Source organism: Sabethes cyaneus, chromosome 3 (assembly GCF_943734655.1).
Source record: "Sabethes cyaneus chromosome 3, idSabCyanKW18_F2, whole genome shotgun sequence".
Classification (NCBI taxonomy): Eukaryota; Metazoa; Arthropoda; class Insecta; order Diptera; family Culicidae; genus Sabethes; species Sabethes cyaneus.
In genome coordinates this window covers 240352384-240369878 of record NC_071355.1, presented here as the reverse complement: position 1 = coordinate 240369878, position 17495 = coordinate 240352384, and the positions used below count along the sequence as shown (strand labels likewise).

Here is a 17495-nt window from a genome sequence, read left to right as displayed (position 1 = left end):
TATAAAGAATGACCTTCTTTATTTTAAGGCGCGTTTTCTTTATTAAGCGTGGAACAACATTAAGTTTAATTATTAACCGAAATGGAGATCCCAAAATCCACACCTATATCTTGGCGTAAATTCACACATTTTTTAACGATGTAAATATAAAAACCAAAAACCTTGCGCGGACCAACTGACAGAAGCTGGCCAACACAAAGTTTGCAGTACCTACTTTGATCTGCTAATGAAAAACAAGCGTGCGTCTCCATCAATCGCACTTCGTTCCGGAACCGTGCGTCTCCACCGTCTGCGTCTGTGTAGCTATACTAGAGAGAGCATTAACGGCGTGGAGCGACGTGCGAAAGGATAGCAGGAATTACCTACTTCTCGCGTTCTGTGTAGCCTCAACCCGTAACCGTTCAATGCCAGCGATAATTTAAACGAGCTAATGAGTCTTTTCGCCCCTGCTCCAGCCCCTTTGGGCCTCCCCCGGTTTGTCCCGGTTGCTGTTCGAATTAATTTTCCCTTACATATATTCGCCGTACAGAATACAGACTGCTTCAACAGTTACGTGGTGCTGGTGGTGGTGGTGTGTGTGCGGTTGAGCAATCGCTTCGGTTTGGTTTCGGTCATGGCCTGTATGTTTCCATTCCCAGCACCAGCCAGCAGCAGCAGCAGGAGCAGTGTGGAAATTCGACGGCCGTGGCATCCTGCCTGCCGGTTCCGATCCGACATCGCTTGTCGTAATGAATTCGCACGGATTATTAGGAGCAACGTTTGGGGCGTATCTCCCCAAGTTCGCAAAACGGCTACAACGTTGGGGCTTTGGGTAGTTATGGTGAACTATGCCGAACCGTGCGAAGGGTAGGGGGGACAGAGAGTATAAGTGCCGAATTGCCATGAACCTTCAAAGGTCTGTATACCGTTCGATATGTCAGTATGCTGTGGTGTTCATATGGTCGTTCCGCCAGTACGAGGGTACGGGGGGGCGGGCGAATGATGCGGAGCCGATGAAACTTCTACATTATTATGATTATAAGCTGCAGGGTCGTTCTGAAAAGCTATACCGAAAGTAGATTGGAAAATGGCAAAAGGAAGCAAGTGGGAAATTTATTCATCATTGCTGGAGGTACTGGCAAATAGAGCTACGTCCGAAGCATAAGTACTTGATTTTTGGCCGTAAATCGTTTAGAAAGCATGACTGAGTATTATTCTCTTGTTATTTATGCTTACATTGTTGAAGAACAATATTTAGATTTCATTCGTTGTGTGTTCTGAGCCAGACTATATAAAAAACTACAAGCTATACAAGTTTAGGTTCAAGCATTTCGTACTCTTTCTCTCTTCTACTTAACTACTTTTACCACTATGCCGCATGCTCTTTTCTTTCTGCTATTTCTGTTTTCCGTATTTTCTTCTTGCATATGTACTATCGATTAGTGGACTCTATCATACCCGCAATAAGTAAGAGTCCATCGGTTTTATTTCCTGATTGATTGATCAAATAGCAACTAATTTTAACGGTCGTTTTTGTTTTCCTGCTATTCATCGAACGAATTGACATCCGTGCAGGGTCAGGAAATTCCGATCTACATCTGGTACGAAAGCTACCCGACCCACAGCGGCGAAGGATACGAGGGGCGCGTTTCGAGAGCCTCGCCCGATTCGAGCTTCGGGGCGGCCTCGCTCAACCTGACCAGCATCCGCGAGACGGACCAGGGCTGGTACGAGTGCAAGGTAGTGTTCCTGAACCGGCCGCCGAAGCAGCACAAGAACGGCACCTGGTTCCATCTGGATGTGCACGCTCCACCGCGCTTCAGCGTAACGCCGGAGGATATCATTTACGTTAATTTAGGTGAGTATGCAGTTTGCATTTTATTTACTGTAAATTTATTTTGATTTTGCTAGAAATTTGGAAACCATTAGTTAATTGAAAATTTAAATTTATAAAATTCAACATAAATCACAGATGACCAATCCACAGCAATCTTTTCAAATTATCGTTTTGTCCAGTCAACTTGCTGGGAGGAACATAGTCTCGGATACTACAAGCCTCCATGTTGGATGCTGCATCCGAGAACTGTGAGCCGCGGGCTGAATGTATATTGCTCCGCCAAAGGGATCTATCCATCGGTGGCTACGAATTCGTCCCCGCACAGTGAGTGGTACGGTCAGGACAATTGAGTTCAGCAGGAACTATCCATTATCGACGTTTGCTGCAAGCAGCAAGCAGAAAAAAGATTCCTTGCCTAAAAAATTAGTGATAGTTGGGTTACAGGTTGTTTTTTTTTTTGTGCACCATGGCTCGCTCCACTCTACGGTCACTTCCTGTCTTGACTTGTATACCAAAAGTGCAAAATATGTACTCTGTCACAAACATTTTCACGCTTCATCATCTTCTAAAGGCTGCTTCAGTCAAGCTGACAGGCTCAGGGAGCGGCACGTGGTTGCCGGACCCTGGACGAGTCGCCAAAAATAATGTGATTCATTAATCGCTAGCTTCATGATTTGCCTAAGTCTGCAGGCATGTAGGTGAGTGAAAAAGCGTTTATGAGTCAATCTACGTTAACAGAACTGCGTTGGTAAGGGAGCGGCCGTGTTTTTATGACCTCTTTCACTTTTCGCACAATGCTTTCCCACGTGCCGCCCAATTGATGCCATTCTCGGGTTTATGGATTTGGTTCTGTTTTTTTTATGAAATATAATATCATTGCCTTTGTTTCACCGTTACAAAGTGTTTCGATTGAAGGAATGGCTAAAAAAATTTCGTCCTTTTTCGTTAGGTAACTCACTAAACGTAAACAAAAGGTGGGGCACTCAATCTTTCAGAACAACGTTTTGGACTGGAAAACGGAGAAATTTTAGGATGGCGAGTCTCTATTTATTACCTGGTTATTTATTACTGGATTGAAATTGGACTTAAATGTAGAGTAATTCGGATTGAAAGTTTTACTTTGAACTTGAAACAGGATTTGAAGGTTTTATTTGAAATTGGAATTGAATTAGTCCTGGAATAGGGTTTAAAATTAAGGACGAAATTGAACTTGAAGTAGGACATGAATTGGATTTAAATTGGACTAGAGATAAGAGTTGGAAAAACATTTGAAATTACGCTTGAAGTTGGAATTCAAATAGTACTTGAAATTGGACTTGAAATCAGAATTTAAAATGGACCTGAAACTGGAATTAAATTAGATTTGAAACTGGGCTTTAAATCGGACCTGCAATTGAACTTGAAATTGATTTTGACATTGGACATTAATATTTTTTGAAACAGTGGAAGGGCGAGGGGGGGGGGGGGTTTGTTAGCTACGCTTAATAAGTTGTCGTTGTGACTCCTACCTTTTGTCCAATGCCAATTTCATATAACTTATATAACTTCAAAACCGGATACGACATTTTTCGTCTTATTCTCGTTTTACGTCTTTTCTGTTCCGTTTTTTACTTTACCAGCCCCATTCTTCCGCTTTTTGTCCCGTTTTCCCTCTTTTTCTCTCATTTTTACTTTTTTCTGTCCGTTGTTTTCTCTTTCTCTGTTCGATTGACCCCGCTCCCAATCTCGTTTTTTGTCATTTTTCGTCGCGTTTCGATTTTTTTCTTTTTTTTCGGCTCCGATTTTCGCTTTTTCGTTTTTCCGTTATTCGTATTCATCTGTACCGTCTTTTTTCTAAATAGGTTTTGGTCTCACTCCTTGTCTGTCACGCTTATTTTCCGTCTTCTGTTTTCGTAATTTTTTTCTTTTTCTTTCCCGATTTTCTCCATATTTCTTATTTTTCCTTTTCTCTGTCCAGCTTATCTTATTTTCTTCGTTTTATTTATGATTTTCCTTACTTTTCCCTCTCGTTTTGCTTCTTTCCTCCTTCGTTATCAATCATTTTCTGTCTGTGTACTCGTTTTTTGCCTCGTTTTCGTTCCTTTTCCCTCACGTTTTATACCTTTCCACGATTCTTTTTATGCTCCGTTTTTCCCTCATTCTATCACGGTATTTCTTTCGTTTTTCTTTTTTTCAAACCAGTTTTTATTCTCTTTCTCTCACGCTTTTTTGCTGTTTTGGTCTTATGTTTGTTAAGTTTTTGTCACGTTTTTCTCCGTTGACGTTTTTTCCCCTTCTGTTTTATTTCTTCATCTTTTTTGCTTCTTTTTCTGGGGAGCAGTATCTCTAAATCCTATAGTTTCTACAGTTTTCGTCCTTTTCTAGCTTTAATTAACTCTAACTTACCTTCTAGCTCTTTTTATTTTTAATCTATCCTTCTCGTTTTTCGTCTTGGTCTGTTCCGTTTCTTCTGTTCCAGATGCTCCGTTTTTTCTTCTTCTCTGTCACGTTTTTGCTAGTTTGGTTCCTTTTCATGCTCTTCGCTCTCCGGTTTTCCTTTACACCTTGTTAGTCCGTTTTTCTTGTATGTTTTATGTTCCATTCTCCCATTTCCGCTTTGTTCCAACCTTCTCTAACTAACCATTTTTCCTCTTGTTTCTCGTTTCTTTTATCGGCCTCTCTCTCTCTCTCCCTCGCGCGCGCGTTTATCTTCTTTTGGTTTCTCTTGTTTTTTGTTCCATTTTCGTTCTCTTGCCTTTTGTCTGTCCGTTGTTTCATCTTTCTCTTCGTTTTCTGTCCCATTGCTACCCTTTTTCAGTCTAGTTTCATTTTTTTCTGTTCTATTTCTGTCGTCGTTTTTTCGTTGTTTCTCATTTTTTCTGCTTTTGTTTCTTAATTTTCTTGCTCCCGATTTTTTTTCTTTTCGATTCCTCCGTTTCTATTACGTTTTTCCTCCTAATTTGGTCGCACTTTTTCTGTTCGGTTTCCTCTTTTTTACCTCATTTTTTCCTGCCGTTTTTTCACTTTTTTTTCTTTTTAAGTCCCGTGTTTTTCCTCCCATTCGGTTAAGATTTTTCTTTTCATGCATATTTTTCTTATTTTTCGCTCCCGCAGAGCAGGGGACAGACTATCTCTAAATCTTAAAGTTTCCGTCCTTTTCGAACTCTTTTTTCCATCTCCTTTTCTTGTCGTTTTTCGTTTTCCATTTTATAACTTTCTCTGTTGTTTTCCTCTTTTTTCGTCTGTTCTCTTCCGTTTGCCCTCTTTTTCTGTCCAGTCTCTTCTTTTTCACCTCATTTCCTTTTTTGCTCCCGTTTTTTCCTCTTTGTCTCTTTATACGTTCCGTGTTTTCCTTCCCATTTTGTTACGTTTTTTCTTTCTATACCAATTTTTCTTATGTTTCTCTCCCGCGTTTTTCCTCTTTTACTATTCCATTTGTCCAGTTTTTTTCACGATTTCTGCTGGAACAATTTTTACGCAACTGCAACTATTTTTCAATAGTTTCATCGCAAAAATAATGGCATATTAAGTTAAAAAGTGCGGACTTCTGGATGACAGAAATTGTTATTTTTATATCAAGTTTTAAACAGAAGATGGAGCACGTGCCTTAGTATGGGAAGGTCAGAGTGTGTACTCTGTCCTTTTTTGTTGTGTCTTCCTGTTGTTTTTTGCGGTATCTTTTTCACGTCTGTTAGTCTTTTTTCGTTCGTCCACATCTGGTTTACTGGCATCGTCTTGTTTCGGTTTTTCAGCGAATTTTTCCGTCTTTTATGGCAGTTTTGATTTGATGGCGTGTGGACTTTTTTGGCATCTTTCTTTTTGCGTCTTTTTAACATCACAGATCCTTATTATCATACATATGCCAGAAATTCAGTTCACTTTAGTCTTTGATCTGATATAGTCCTACGGCACCCTTTCGTACAACCCTTAGGGCTGTATGCCTTGTAGTTTTTCCACTTGTTTCTCGTTTCCTCTATCGGCCTCTCTCTCTCTCTCTCTCTCTCTCTCTCTCGCTCTTTTTCTTTTGTTTTCTCTTGGTTTTTGTTCCGTTTTCTTTTTCTTGTCTTATTTTCTATCTTTTTCTTTTCCGTTTTTCCAGTCTTTCTGTCACGATTTTTTCTTTTTCGTTTTTCCTTTTTTTTCGTTCGTTGTCTTCTCTTTCTCCTCTTTTTCTGTCCCTTTTCTTCCCTTTTTCAGTCAGATTTTCCTGTTTTTTCGGTTCTATTTTTTCGTTATCTCTCAATTTCAGTCCCGTTTTTCTTCTTTTCTAGCCTTGTTTTTTATTTTCTGTTCCGTTAACCCCTTTTCTATTTTTTGTTTTCATCTGTTCCTTACTTTCTCATATCATATCCTCCTTTGCTGTCACGTTTTCATTTCATCACATTAGTCTTTAGTTGTCTAAATTTTTCTCATTTACTGGTTTCGTTTCTTAATTTTCTTGCTCCCGAATTTTTTTCTTTTCTGTTTCTCCGTTTCTATCACGTTTTTCCTCCTTATTTGTTCCGTTTTCCCCCTTTTTTCTGTCCAGTTTCCTCTTTTTCACCTCATTTCCTTTTTCCAGCCGTTTTTTCGCTTTTTTCTCTTTTTACGTCCGGTGTTTTCCCTCCCATTCTGTTACGATTTTTCATTCTATACCAATTTTTCTTATGTTTCCTCCCACGTTTTTTCCTCTTTTGCTGTTCCTTTTCTGCAGTTTTTTCACGATTTTCCTGTGCTTTTTCTGTGTTTTTTCCACTGGTTCTAACTTGGAATTAAATTCCACTTGAAATTGTTTTTGGAATTGGACTTGAAATTAGTGTTGAAATTGGGTATGAAATTAGAATTCAATTTGGATCTAAATTTAGCTTGAAACTAAACTCAATGTATAATCTAAAACTTCGCTTGAAACTGGAACTATTTTCACGCAGCTGCAATTATTTTTCAACAATTTAATCGCAAAGCTAGTGTCATATTACTCTATCTCTATCGTCTCCTTGTCGTTTTTTTTGCAATCTTTTTCACGTCCGTTAGTTGCTTTTCGTTCTTTTCCACAGTCGGCTTGCTGGCATCGTCATTTCAGCAATTTGTTGTAATTTTATCGTCTTTTGTGGCAGTTTTGGTTTGACGGCGTGTTTTTGTGGGCATTTGCAGACATTTTGTGACATTTTATTCACTGTTTTGCCAACTTTTTGCATCTATTTATAGTTTTTCGCCGTTTTTATTGTATTTTTTGGCATTCTTTGTTGCTTGTTTGGCTTTATTTCGGTGTTTTTTCCACGTGTTTGTGTTACATTTCCACAGGTCATCAATTTTTCGTCATCTTTCCGTCGTTTTTTCCACCACCGTAATGCTTTTTTGTTGTTGTTGGCACCTTTTTGTCGTCATTTTGTGGTCCTCTCTTCGTTTTTTGTTGTCATCTTTGCATTGTTTTTTATCGTCCTGTTTTTGTCAAGACAATGTCTTTTCGTCATTTTTGTTTTTTCGTCGTCGTTTTGCATAGCTGTCTCCTTTTTGACACTTTCTAAACATCTGTTTGTTTTTTTGTCGTATTTCGTTGTTTTTTCTCAAGTTTTGATTGTAATTTCATCGACTCTACGCCAACCTTTCGTCGTTTCGTCGTTAAGCTTTATTTTCGTATTTTATTCATCTTTTTATCGTAGTTTTGTTTTGTTTTCTCAAAACTTAAATGTACAATGGTTTTTAATAGTCGTGTAAAAATAGTAAAGCCTGATCATGAAGAAAAATTTTATTCGCTTGACAGTAGTAAAGAATTTTGAAGGTCTATTTCACTACAGAAATCGTATTTGGAACTGTCGAACTGTGCGGGAAAAAACAGGAACAATACTATTTCTTCTTGTCCTATACTGCAACCTGCGAAATATCAATATTACAATTAATATATTAAGAGTGTACATGTCATGGTGAAGAGTTCCACCTGCCATCAAATCGAAATATACACGTTCGTATTGGCATGGGCTGCATAATAAGCATAATGTGCATAATGTGGTGCTTTCCGGGATATTCGTTTAAACAAAGGTCGCCCGTGGAGGTGTTCTTCGTCAACGGCACCAATTGGGCGGCATGTGGGAACGCATAGTGCGAAGCGTGAAGGACACTGTGGAAACTCTTTACGGCGGCAGCTCTTTCGCCGATGAAGATCTCTTAAAGCTATTCACAGAATCAAAAGGACTCAATCTCGCGCTCACTAATTTGCATGTATATTAAACTTAAACAGCCGTCAAACCGTTTGTGCAAGACTTCATCGGAAGATGACTATTTTTGTTCAGAAATAGGCACTCAGTCTTTGGTCGTTTTGAATGCTACCAATAATTAGAGAGAATTGAAATCTTGTAGAATAAACAAAATCATCAATATGTTTGTCTAATCAGTCCACTGTTTCTTCTGTTCTTTCAGGCGATTCTATAATACTAAACTGCCAGGCAGATGGCACCCCGACACCAGAGATCCTGTGGTACAAAGATGCCAACCCAGTGGATCCGTCTTCTACTGTTGGCATCTTTAACGATGGTACCGAGCTACGGATTAGCACGATTCGACACGAAGACATCGGCGATTACACGTGTATCGCGCGCAATGGTGAGGGACAAGTCTCCCATACTGCCCGTGTTATAATAGCGGGCGGCGCTGTAATCATGGTAAAAATTTTGACTAAGAACAACAAATCAAAATCAAAACCAATCCAAAACCAACTATTACCAACTACCAACTACTATTACTACTATAACTGTTTAAAAACTCCCAAACAATATCTGTAATTCAAGCAAAAAATCGATGTCGATCCTTTTCTCTCTTTTCACTGTAAAAATTCCGGAAACCATTCTGTTTTTTTTAGTTTCCTCTGTTATGATTTTCACCTTTAGTTGTGATGTCGTGTGCTCTGTAAATGTCTTCAACACCTTTCTTCCTTTTATTTTGTAAATCTTTGTAAAACAAATTGGCAAAATCTATTTTTTTGGTTCAAATAATCAGCCCAGAGAGAGAAAACGAATTTACCAATAGCAAATTGTTTAGACGAGTGCGCTGACCCGCTGAAACGCGTTTTGTATAAACCAATTTTTAAATGTATTTACCAGCATCACCGCATCAGCCGGACACCTGCTGCCTACGGGGGGCCGGCCACACCAAATGGCAATGCACTCATCCTTTTCACCATCAACAACACAACTCATCCTTATATGATACGAGACCGAGAACGATTCAATGAGCATGTTCATTTCCCAATCATTTTCCACCCGTTAAACCTCACAAAAGAGATTGCTGCTTACTGACCGTTCAATCAGAAGCGGAAAATCCAGCTAGTTCTTGCCTTTCATTGCTTTGCACTTCCGGTTTGTTCTAAAAAGGACCACTGCCGATGCCGGGTTGCCCCGGCAAGGTCGATGTTGCAACAGAATTTACACGAACGGGCAAAAGTTTCTCGACGAAACCGATCGAGTATAGCAAACAGGAAAAAAAAACTTTCGACCGGAAGTGCCTGCATGCATCGATTCAATTCCAACCTAAAAACACACATACACAACAGAGCCCCTGTCGTCGTGAGCTTCTGATTAGAAATGCATGCCTAGTACCTACCCACTCCCGTCCGAATTTGAACCCCACACCCGACACCGACCCACTACAGCTCTGGTTCTGGCTTATTCCGTTTAGTTTTTGACTTTTGCTTCCACAGTGCTCCGGATTCCCCCGAAGTAGTAGACTTTCCTGATTTAATTTTCCCATCCGCTGCGGTTGTGCTCCCCACCCCCCCGATGTGCAATCGTGTGATCACTGCCATATTATAGCAAACCATTCACCCGCAGCCGCCGCTTTTGTTTGAGTTCTCGCTGTTGGAGAGTGGCGAAGAAAGTAAAACAGACATCTCGGAATCACACACGCTTGCCCGAGCTTCGTCCCGGGTCCGGGTGGGCGGGGGGTGAAGGTTGGGGTTACCGGGAGTGGGGGTGAGAAATATATATAGATAGAGTCATAAGTGATATTCGAGCTAAGTACAGTTATCCATATGTGTTCCTCCTCCTCCTTCCCGGCTTGGAGCTGCGGTCGGCGGAGCAATGAAAGGAAGTTGCTCCCACTGCCATCATCGCCAACCCGGACATACACACACCCCCCCCCGAACCGAACGCACCGGCAGAAGATAGACGGACGGATAGAACTAACCGCAATGAAAGGAAATTTGAGCAAACATCTGTGACTCTGGTGGTGGCAGCGGCGGCGGCATCATTTGCCGTTGGTCGTCAAACTGTAGCGAAGGTTGCACACGTACGAGTGTGTATGTGTGTGTATGTGTGAATTAAAAGTAGGGCTGAACTTTTTTTCTGCCTTTACTCTTTGACTGTTGATTTAGGTGGGTAATTCTATGGTAAATTATTCATTTCAGGAAGTCTTCCAGCGGGAGAGGCTGAAATCAACTGAATTAGCAAAAAATGTGGAATAATTTTTTTTTTGTAATGGAATTATGGGAGCATAATTTTTGAAGGGTGATGAATTATATATACATATTACAAGCATTTTTATTCAGTATACTGGGAATAACCAATTGTTATGGGCTCAGAGGTTTGAAACCCAGTAAAAATTCTGCAAATAATACTTTTGTTAGAGACGAGTTATTTTATATTGTCAACAAGGAAAGACAAAATCGGAGAATGTTTTCGTTTCATATTCTTAAACGGACTTGATGCCTAGAAGATTTTCCTAACGATTGGTGTGGAAATATTGAAAATCGATTGGCAAGTCGCTGAGTTATTAGCGATCAAAACTTAGGAACGTTCTGTGACGCTTGCATTTTTAGATTTTTTTTGGAATGGCAGGCCCGTCAGACGTAATCTTACGTTAAAAAATGAACTCGGAAATAAGCTATTTAAAGCATGCTCCACTGGTACTTAGACATTTTCCTCATTGTTAAAATCGAGTGAAATACACTAGAAAGCTTAACCACTTTATAAAGTGATCTTTAAGTGCGCCAAGTCTCCAGGCAGACTGACTTCGACTGAATTCGACCATTTTGGTGAAACTAGGTCAGTTTGGATACCTTCCATGGTAGATAATAAGATTCACCAACACAAATTCCGAAACCTAATAATATTACAGCCTTATTCCGTCTGTAAAGAAAACCAGACGCCTGACAGGACGCAAAGTGTACTTCACAGATTTACATGGCGTTAGGGGTACTTTTGAACATTTTGGTCATACATTCCGGTTATCTCCGTTATAGTGAATCTAGATTATCATAGCAAAAAAGTGTTTTTTCGCCGAAATTATAGAAAATTAGGTTGGGTACCTCCGATTTACTTTCAATTAGGCGCGAAGCGACGCACGCAGGCTACAACTAGTTTGTTTATACACACTAATAAAAGCTACCGTGTACCTTTCTCGGTTAAATTGTCCCTCCGGATAATTCTTCGTGCCTTGAGATGGAAGAAATTTCTCGTTCAAAGAGTTCATTCTGGAACGTTGCGATTTTGCTGTTCCTGTAACGCTGAACAAAAAATTTGCTTGTTGAAGAGCGTGTTAGCCACGATTCTCAGCGCGGGTTTTCGGAGAAAACCAAGTGACATTTTACGACGTGTGGCTCGCTGACGGACGAACAGCGTCACGCGCAATACTTTGCAAGTCGTAAGGGCCTGCACAGTGTCGTTGTCCTGACAGTAAAAACAAGTTAGATTAAAGCTTCTCGCCGATGGTTTCTACAGTAGACGGAGGAAGAGGCACAATTTGAGTCTAAAAATAACCCAACCAGATACGTCGCTACCTTAATAAGAGGGGTTGCGTAGTCTCCTTTTGTCCAGCGCCTCTATGGTTCAAAGGTATAAGTTCCAGTGAGCCACACGCTCTGGCGGGAGTGCGCTAAATCGGGTCAACGCCAGGACCGCCACAATGTTACGCTTTGACTCTGGAAAATCTAATAAAAAATGAGGTCCAAAAAGTGGTCCGCATTCTAGCTTAAATCTGTTTTAAAATCTGGAGCAAAATTTGATAAAAAAATCGTTCACGATATAATCCAGGTTCAAAATACGGTCCAGGTCCAGAATTTGGTTTATAATCTGATCCAAAATCTGGTTGTTCGTTTAAAATCTGATTGAAAATGTGGTCCAAAAGTTGCTTTAGGTCCAAAATTTAATGAAAAATGTGGTCTAAAATCTTGTTTACAATTGGCTCAGTTTGAAAATCTGGCCCAAAATTTGATCCAAAATCTGGACCAAAATCTAATAAAAATGTGGTCCATAATCTGGTCCCACATCTTATCCAGAATTTGATCAAAAATGTGGTCCAAAACATCCACAACCTGGTCCAATAAAAATGCAGTACAAAATCTGATCCAGATTATGATGGAAGTCTAAATTTTGGTCCAAAATATGGTCAAAGTCTAATCAAAAATATAGTTGAAAATCTGGTCCAGAATCTAGGTAAAATCTGTTCTAAAGTTTGTTACAAATTCTGGAACAAAAGTTGATAAAAAATGTGCAAAATCTAGTATTGTGTTCTGTGTATTTGAATATAGGCTTTGAGCCCGTTACCCAATCTTAACTTAGTTACAAAACATAAACATAATACATATAAACAATAAAGATACTAAAACAACTGCTCTCTAAAATATAATCTAAGCTTACGTATAATTGTATCTGGGCTCATATCAATGGTGGCAATTTCCTGGAGTGCATTGTAGGTATTCATGAAGCGTGACGTAGGCTCATTCTGTGTGTAGTTCCTGGTTCGGAATGGTGGCTCGAAGGTTCTCCTTCGCCGAAGCTGGACTATTGTTCAATATTAGCCGGATGGCAAGAGGTCCAGGTCCAAATACGGTTCAGGTCTAGAATCTAATTTAAAAACTGGTCAAAAATATTTCCCAAAATCTGGTCCATAATCTGATAAAAAACGTGGTCCTGAATCGGAACAAGGTCCACCTTACTTACTTTACTTTAGTGGCAACGGTCCGTTACCGATCCTGCGCCGAACGAATTATAGTCCTCCAGTACCGTCGGTCCTGGGCTGCCGTTCTCCAATCCCCACGAACACCAGCTGAACGTGCATCGTCTTCGACAGCACACACCCACCGGGTGCGGGGTCTGCCTCGGAGTCTACGGCCTCTTCCTGGTTCTCTGCTAAAAATAGTTTTGGCTACTCTTTCATCGGGCATTCTGGCCACGTGTCCAGCCCACCGCAGCCTGCCACATTGCACTACCTTCACTATATCAGCATATTTGTATACTTGGTACAGCTCGTGATTCATGCGTCTGCGCCACACTCCATTTTCCATTTTGCCACCAAGTATAGATCGCAGAATTTTACGCTCAAAAACCCCAAGCACTCGCCGATCAGCTTCCTTTAGCGTCCATGATTCGTGTCCGTAAAGGGCCACCGGGAGGATTAGTGTTCTGTAGAGCGCCAGTTTTGTGCGAATTTGCAAACTACGGGACTTCAGCTGGCTACGTAATCCGTAGAAAGCCCGATTCGCGGCTGCAACTCGTCGTTTCACTTCGCGGCTTACATCGTTGTCACATGTCACGAGTGTACCAAGGTATATAAATTCCTCCACTACTTCATATCGTTCCCCATCTAACTCCACCTCGGCACCAACACCACTTGAGCTCCCACGTTCCCTACCAGCAACCATGTACTTCGTTTTGGCGGTATTAATGGTAAGTCCCAATCTCGCTGCTTCCCTTTTAAAGGGCCTAAAGGCCTCTTCTACTGCTCTACGGTTGATTCCGATGATATCGACGTCATCCGCAAAACCAAGAAGCATGTGAGATTTCGTGATGATAGTTCCATTCCTTTCCACGTTTGCTCTTCGTAATGCACCTTCCAAGGCAATGTTGAATAGCAGGTTAGAGAGTGCGTCCCCTTGCTTCAGTCCATCCAACGTCACGAAAGCAGCTGAGGTCTCACCCGCTATTCTAACGCATGATTTGGATCCATCCAGCGTCGCACGAATCAGCGTAACTAGTTTCGTCGGAAAACCATGTTCTAGCATTATCTGCCACAGCTCATGTCGTTTAACTGAATCGTACGCCGCTTTAAAATCCACAAACAGATGGTGTGTCTGCAAGTTGTACTCCCGGAACTTGTCTAGCAACTGGCGCAGGGTAAACATCTGATCCGTCGTGGAGCGACCCTCACGAAAACCCGCTTGGTACTCGCCGACGAAGGACTCCGCTAACGGTCTCAGTCTGCAGAACAGGATACGGGAAAGCACCTTGTAGGCAGAATTGAGCAATGTAATTCCTCGATAGTTTTTACACTCCATTCGATGTCCCTTTTTGAAAATTGGGCAAATGAGGCCATCCAACCACTCCTCCGGCATTTGTTCTTCCTCCCAGATCCTGACAATGATCCGGTGGATTGCTTCGTACAGCCGCTCGCTCCCCGCTTTTAGAAGTTCAGCCGGGATACCGTCCTTCCCAGCAGCCTTACCGTTTTTCAGCTCACTGATTGCCTTCTTAACCTCTTCCTGTGTTGGTGGCTCCACAGCTTGACCATCGCTTACAATTTCTATCCTGTCCCTGCTGATCTCCTCATTTACCTCTCCATTCAATAGTGTCTGGAAGTGCTCCTTCCACCTGGCTGCTACCGCCGTTTTGTCGGTAAGCAGGTTGCCAGCACTATCATTGCACATCACAGGCATGGCAAAATTCCTGCTTCTCACCGTTTTATAGAAACTCCGTGTGTCGTTGCTGGCGTATCGCTCCTCTGCGCCGGCAAGCACGTGCTCCTCGTACTCGCGTTTCTTTAGACGATGGATTCTTTTTTCCGCAGCTCTAGTCTCTCTGTATCTCTCTCTGTTTTGACGCGTTGCCGCAGTGAGCATGCGACTCCTGGCCTGGTTCTTTTCGTCTGTCACTCTCTGGCATTCGGCATCAAACCAGCTGTTACGCTGTCTTCCACGCGTCGTGCCTACCACCTCTCTCGCTGTTGTTTGGATGGCACCATGGATGTTCCTCCACAGCCCATTTATATCTTCTTCTTCTACCTGCTGTTCTGCGATTCGCTGGTCAAGCTTCCTGGCGTACTCCACTGCAACGCCGTCTGCCGTTAACCGCTGGATGTTGAAACGCAGCGTCCTTTCAGTGCGAGCTTTCGCCGTGTTCGACAGCCTTGCGCGAATCTTACTCACTACGAGATAGTGGTCAGAGTCGATATTTGGTCCACGAAAAGACCGTACATCGATAACATCCGAAAAGTGTCGACCGTCAATCAAGACATGATCGATCTGAGAGCTAGAGTCTCCATTTGGATGCCTCCAGGTTTGTTTCCGAATATTCAAACGTGGAAAGTAGGTGCTACAGATGGCCATCCCTCTGGCCGCGGCAAAATTTATGAGCCTCAGACCGTTATCATTGGTCGACAGATGCAGGCTATGTCTTCCAATAACTGGACGGAAGAATTCCTCCCTCCCGATCTGCGCGTTTGCATCTCCGATGATGATTTTCACGTCGTGTTTTGGGCACTCTCCATAGGTCCTCTCAAGCTTGTCGTAAAACTCGTCTTTAGCATCATCGGATTTATCATTTGTCGGTGCGTATAAGTTGATTAGGCTATAGTTGAAGAATTTGCCCTTAATCCTCAACACGCATATACGGTCATCTACGGGCCTCCACCGGATAACTCGTTGCTTTTGTTTTCCCAACACTACGAAACCGACTCCATGTTCAGCTTTCTTACCGCCACTGTAGTAGATGTGGTACTTAAAAGAAGTGCCTGCAATAGGGTCTACTGCACGGAACTCCCTTTCTCCGGAATTTGGCCACCGAACTTCCTGAATAGCAGCGATCTCCACTCCGAGTTGATGCAGCTCTCGAGCAAGCAAGCCAGCCCGTGCCGGTTCATGGAGAGTTCGGACATTCCAGGTACCAAGTTTCCAATCGTTATCCCTTAATCGTTTCCTTGTCCCTTGCCGTGTCCTATACCGATTGTTCCGTCCTGAATTTCTTTGTTCGTTGTTCGTGGTAATTGAGTTTTCGGTATACTACCTCACCGGGGTCGCGATACCTACATCCCGCTGATGGGTCTGCCATCTTAGGTATAGCTTGCGGGATACAGCATTTCATATTCAGCCGCCCGTTACGAGACAGACGCTGTGTGAGCCGCCCCTCACCTGGAGAACAGGCGCTCTAGTTCGCACCTCCTAGCTTAGCTGCTTCAGTAAGTACATGAAGCATTTCCGGGTAAGGCCATCGACCGTCATCATTTGACTTAGATCTGCGTGGAGGCGCCAGGTGGGAGCTTGAGAGAGCCAGAGCTATGTTTGACGCTCCTTCCAGGTAACTCTCTCCATTTCATACCCACACATACTGTGTACAAGGTCCACCATCTGGCCCAAAACCTTATCCAAAATCTGGTCCTAATCTAATAAAAATGTGGTCCAAAATCTGGTCAAGATTCTGATGCAGCTAAAAGATCTGGTTCTGGTCTAGAATGTAGTGCGGGTCCGGAATCTGATCCAAAATGAGGTCCAAAACGAGATCAAAACTAAATTTCAAATCTATAGGAATCGTCCTAAATCTGGTCCAAAATCTGATGCAGGTTCAGCACAGCAGGTTCTAGAATCTGGATCCAAAATCTAATCCAAAATCTGATTGCTGGTTTAAAATCTGATTCAAAATGTGGGCCAAAATCCGGTTTATATTATGGTCCAGTTTCGGACCCAAATTTGATTCAAAATTGGTCCAACATCTGTTAAAAAGTGCGGTTGACAAAAAATGTGATTCAAAATGTTATCCAAAATCTGGTCCAAATCTGATAAAAATGTGGTCCAAGATTTGGCCTAGAATCTGATATAGTTCGAAGATCTAGTTTAGGTCCAGAATCGGATCGAAAATGAGGTTCAAAATGTAAAAAATATGGCTCAAATCTGATAAACAAGGGGTCTCAAACCTGGTTCAGAATCTGATGCAGATGCAGAATGTGGTCCGGACCAGCGTCTCATTAAAAATGTGGTCCAAAATCTGATAAAAATGTGGTCCAGAATCTGGTCCTGGCCCAAAATTTGGGGTTGGGCCCAAAATTTGGTCTAATATCTGGTCCAGAATCTAGTCCAAATCTGATAAAAATTGTAGTCCAAAAATGGTGCAGATTCTGGTTGGTGGTTTAAAATCTTATCGAAAATAATAAACTTGGAAGGAACACTGATTTAAGAAACGAGGGAGTGCCTAATCGGGTCTTCGCCAAGGGTGTCACAATATGACGCTACGCCTCTGATTACAAATGACAGCGATATATATATATATATATCGCTTAACTAGGCAACTTCACCCTTACCCATATTTGTTCGAGCATATTGCAGATTGGAATCGCATTAATGCATTTAGTAGAAACCGCAATGAGTTCATCATTCTTCATCGAGCCAATTTGAATGATGAAATTTAAGTCCGTAATCCACACACGTTTTGGTAAAAAAACCAACAGTGGCACGACAATTACCACAAAGATTTCTTCTTTCGTTTTCATTAACTTTTTGTTTTCCGGTACAGTAGGGTGATAACCTAAGGTCCTTATCCCGCTGACGGGGAGGCCATCTTAATGTGGGCGGGAGCCACTGTGCCCCCTTTCTTGTTAGCGTACGACAACCGAGGTTGCGTACCTCAGCCGGCATAATTATCCATACCTCTTTACGATTGATATTATCGCACGCAGTCTTAAAATTAATGATATTTATGTGCATGGAAACTATGTATTTGTAGACTTGGAGGAGCTGCTGCGGTGTAAA

General features: G+C 41.8%; 1 protein-coding gene across 1 annotated transcript in view; it reads left to right on the top strand.

The window, feature by feature from the left end:
- Positions 1-17495, top strand: part of LOC128740963 (protein turtle) — a 60967-nt gene that overhangs the window by 23989 nt on the left and 19483 nt on the right. Inside the window, exons 3-4 of the mRNA XM_053836538.1 lie at positions 1555-1837; positions 8189-8430. Coding sequence (XP_053692513.1) covers positions 1555-1837; positions 8189-8430 — 525 coding nt within the window. The remainder of the gene's footprint in view (positions 1-1554; positions 1838-8188; positions 8431-17495) is intronic.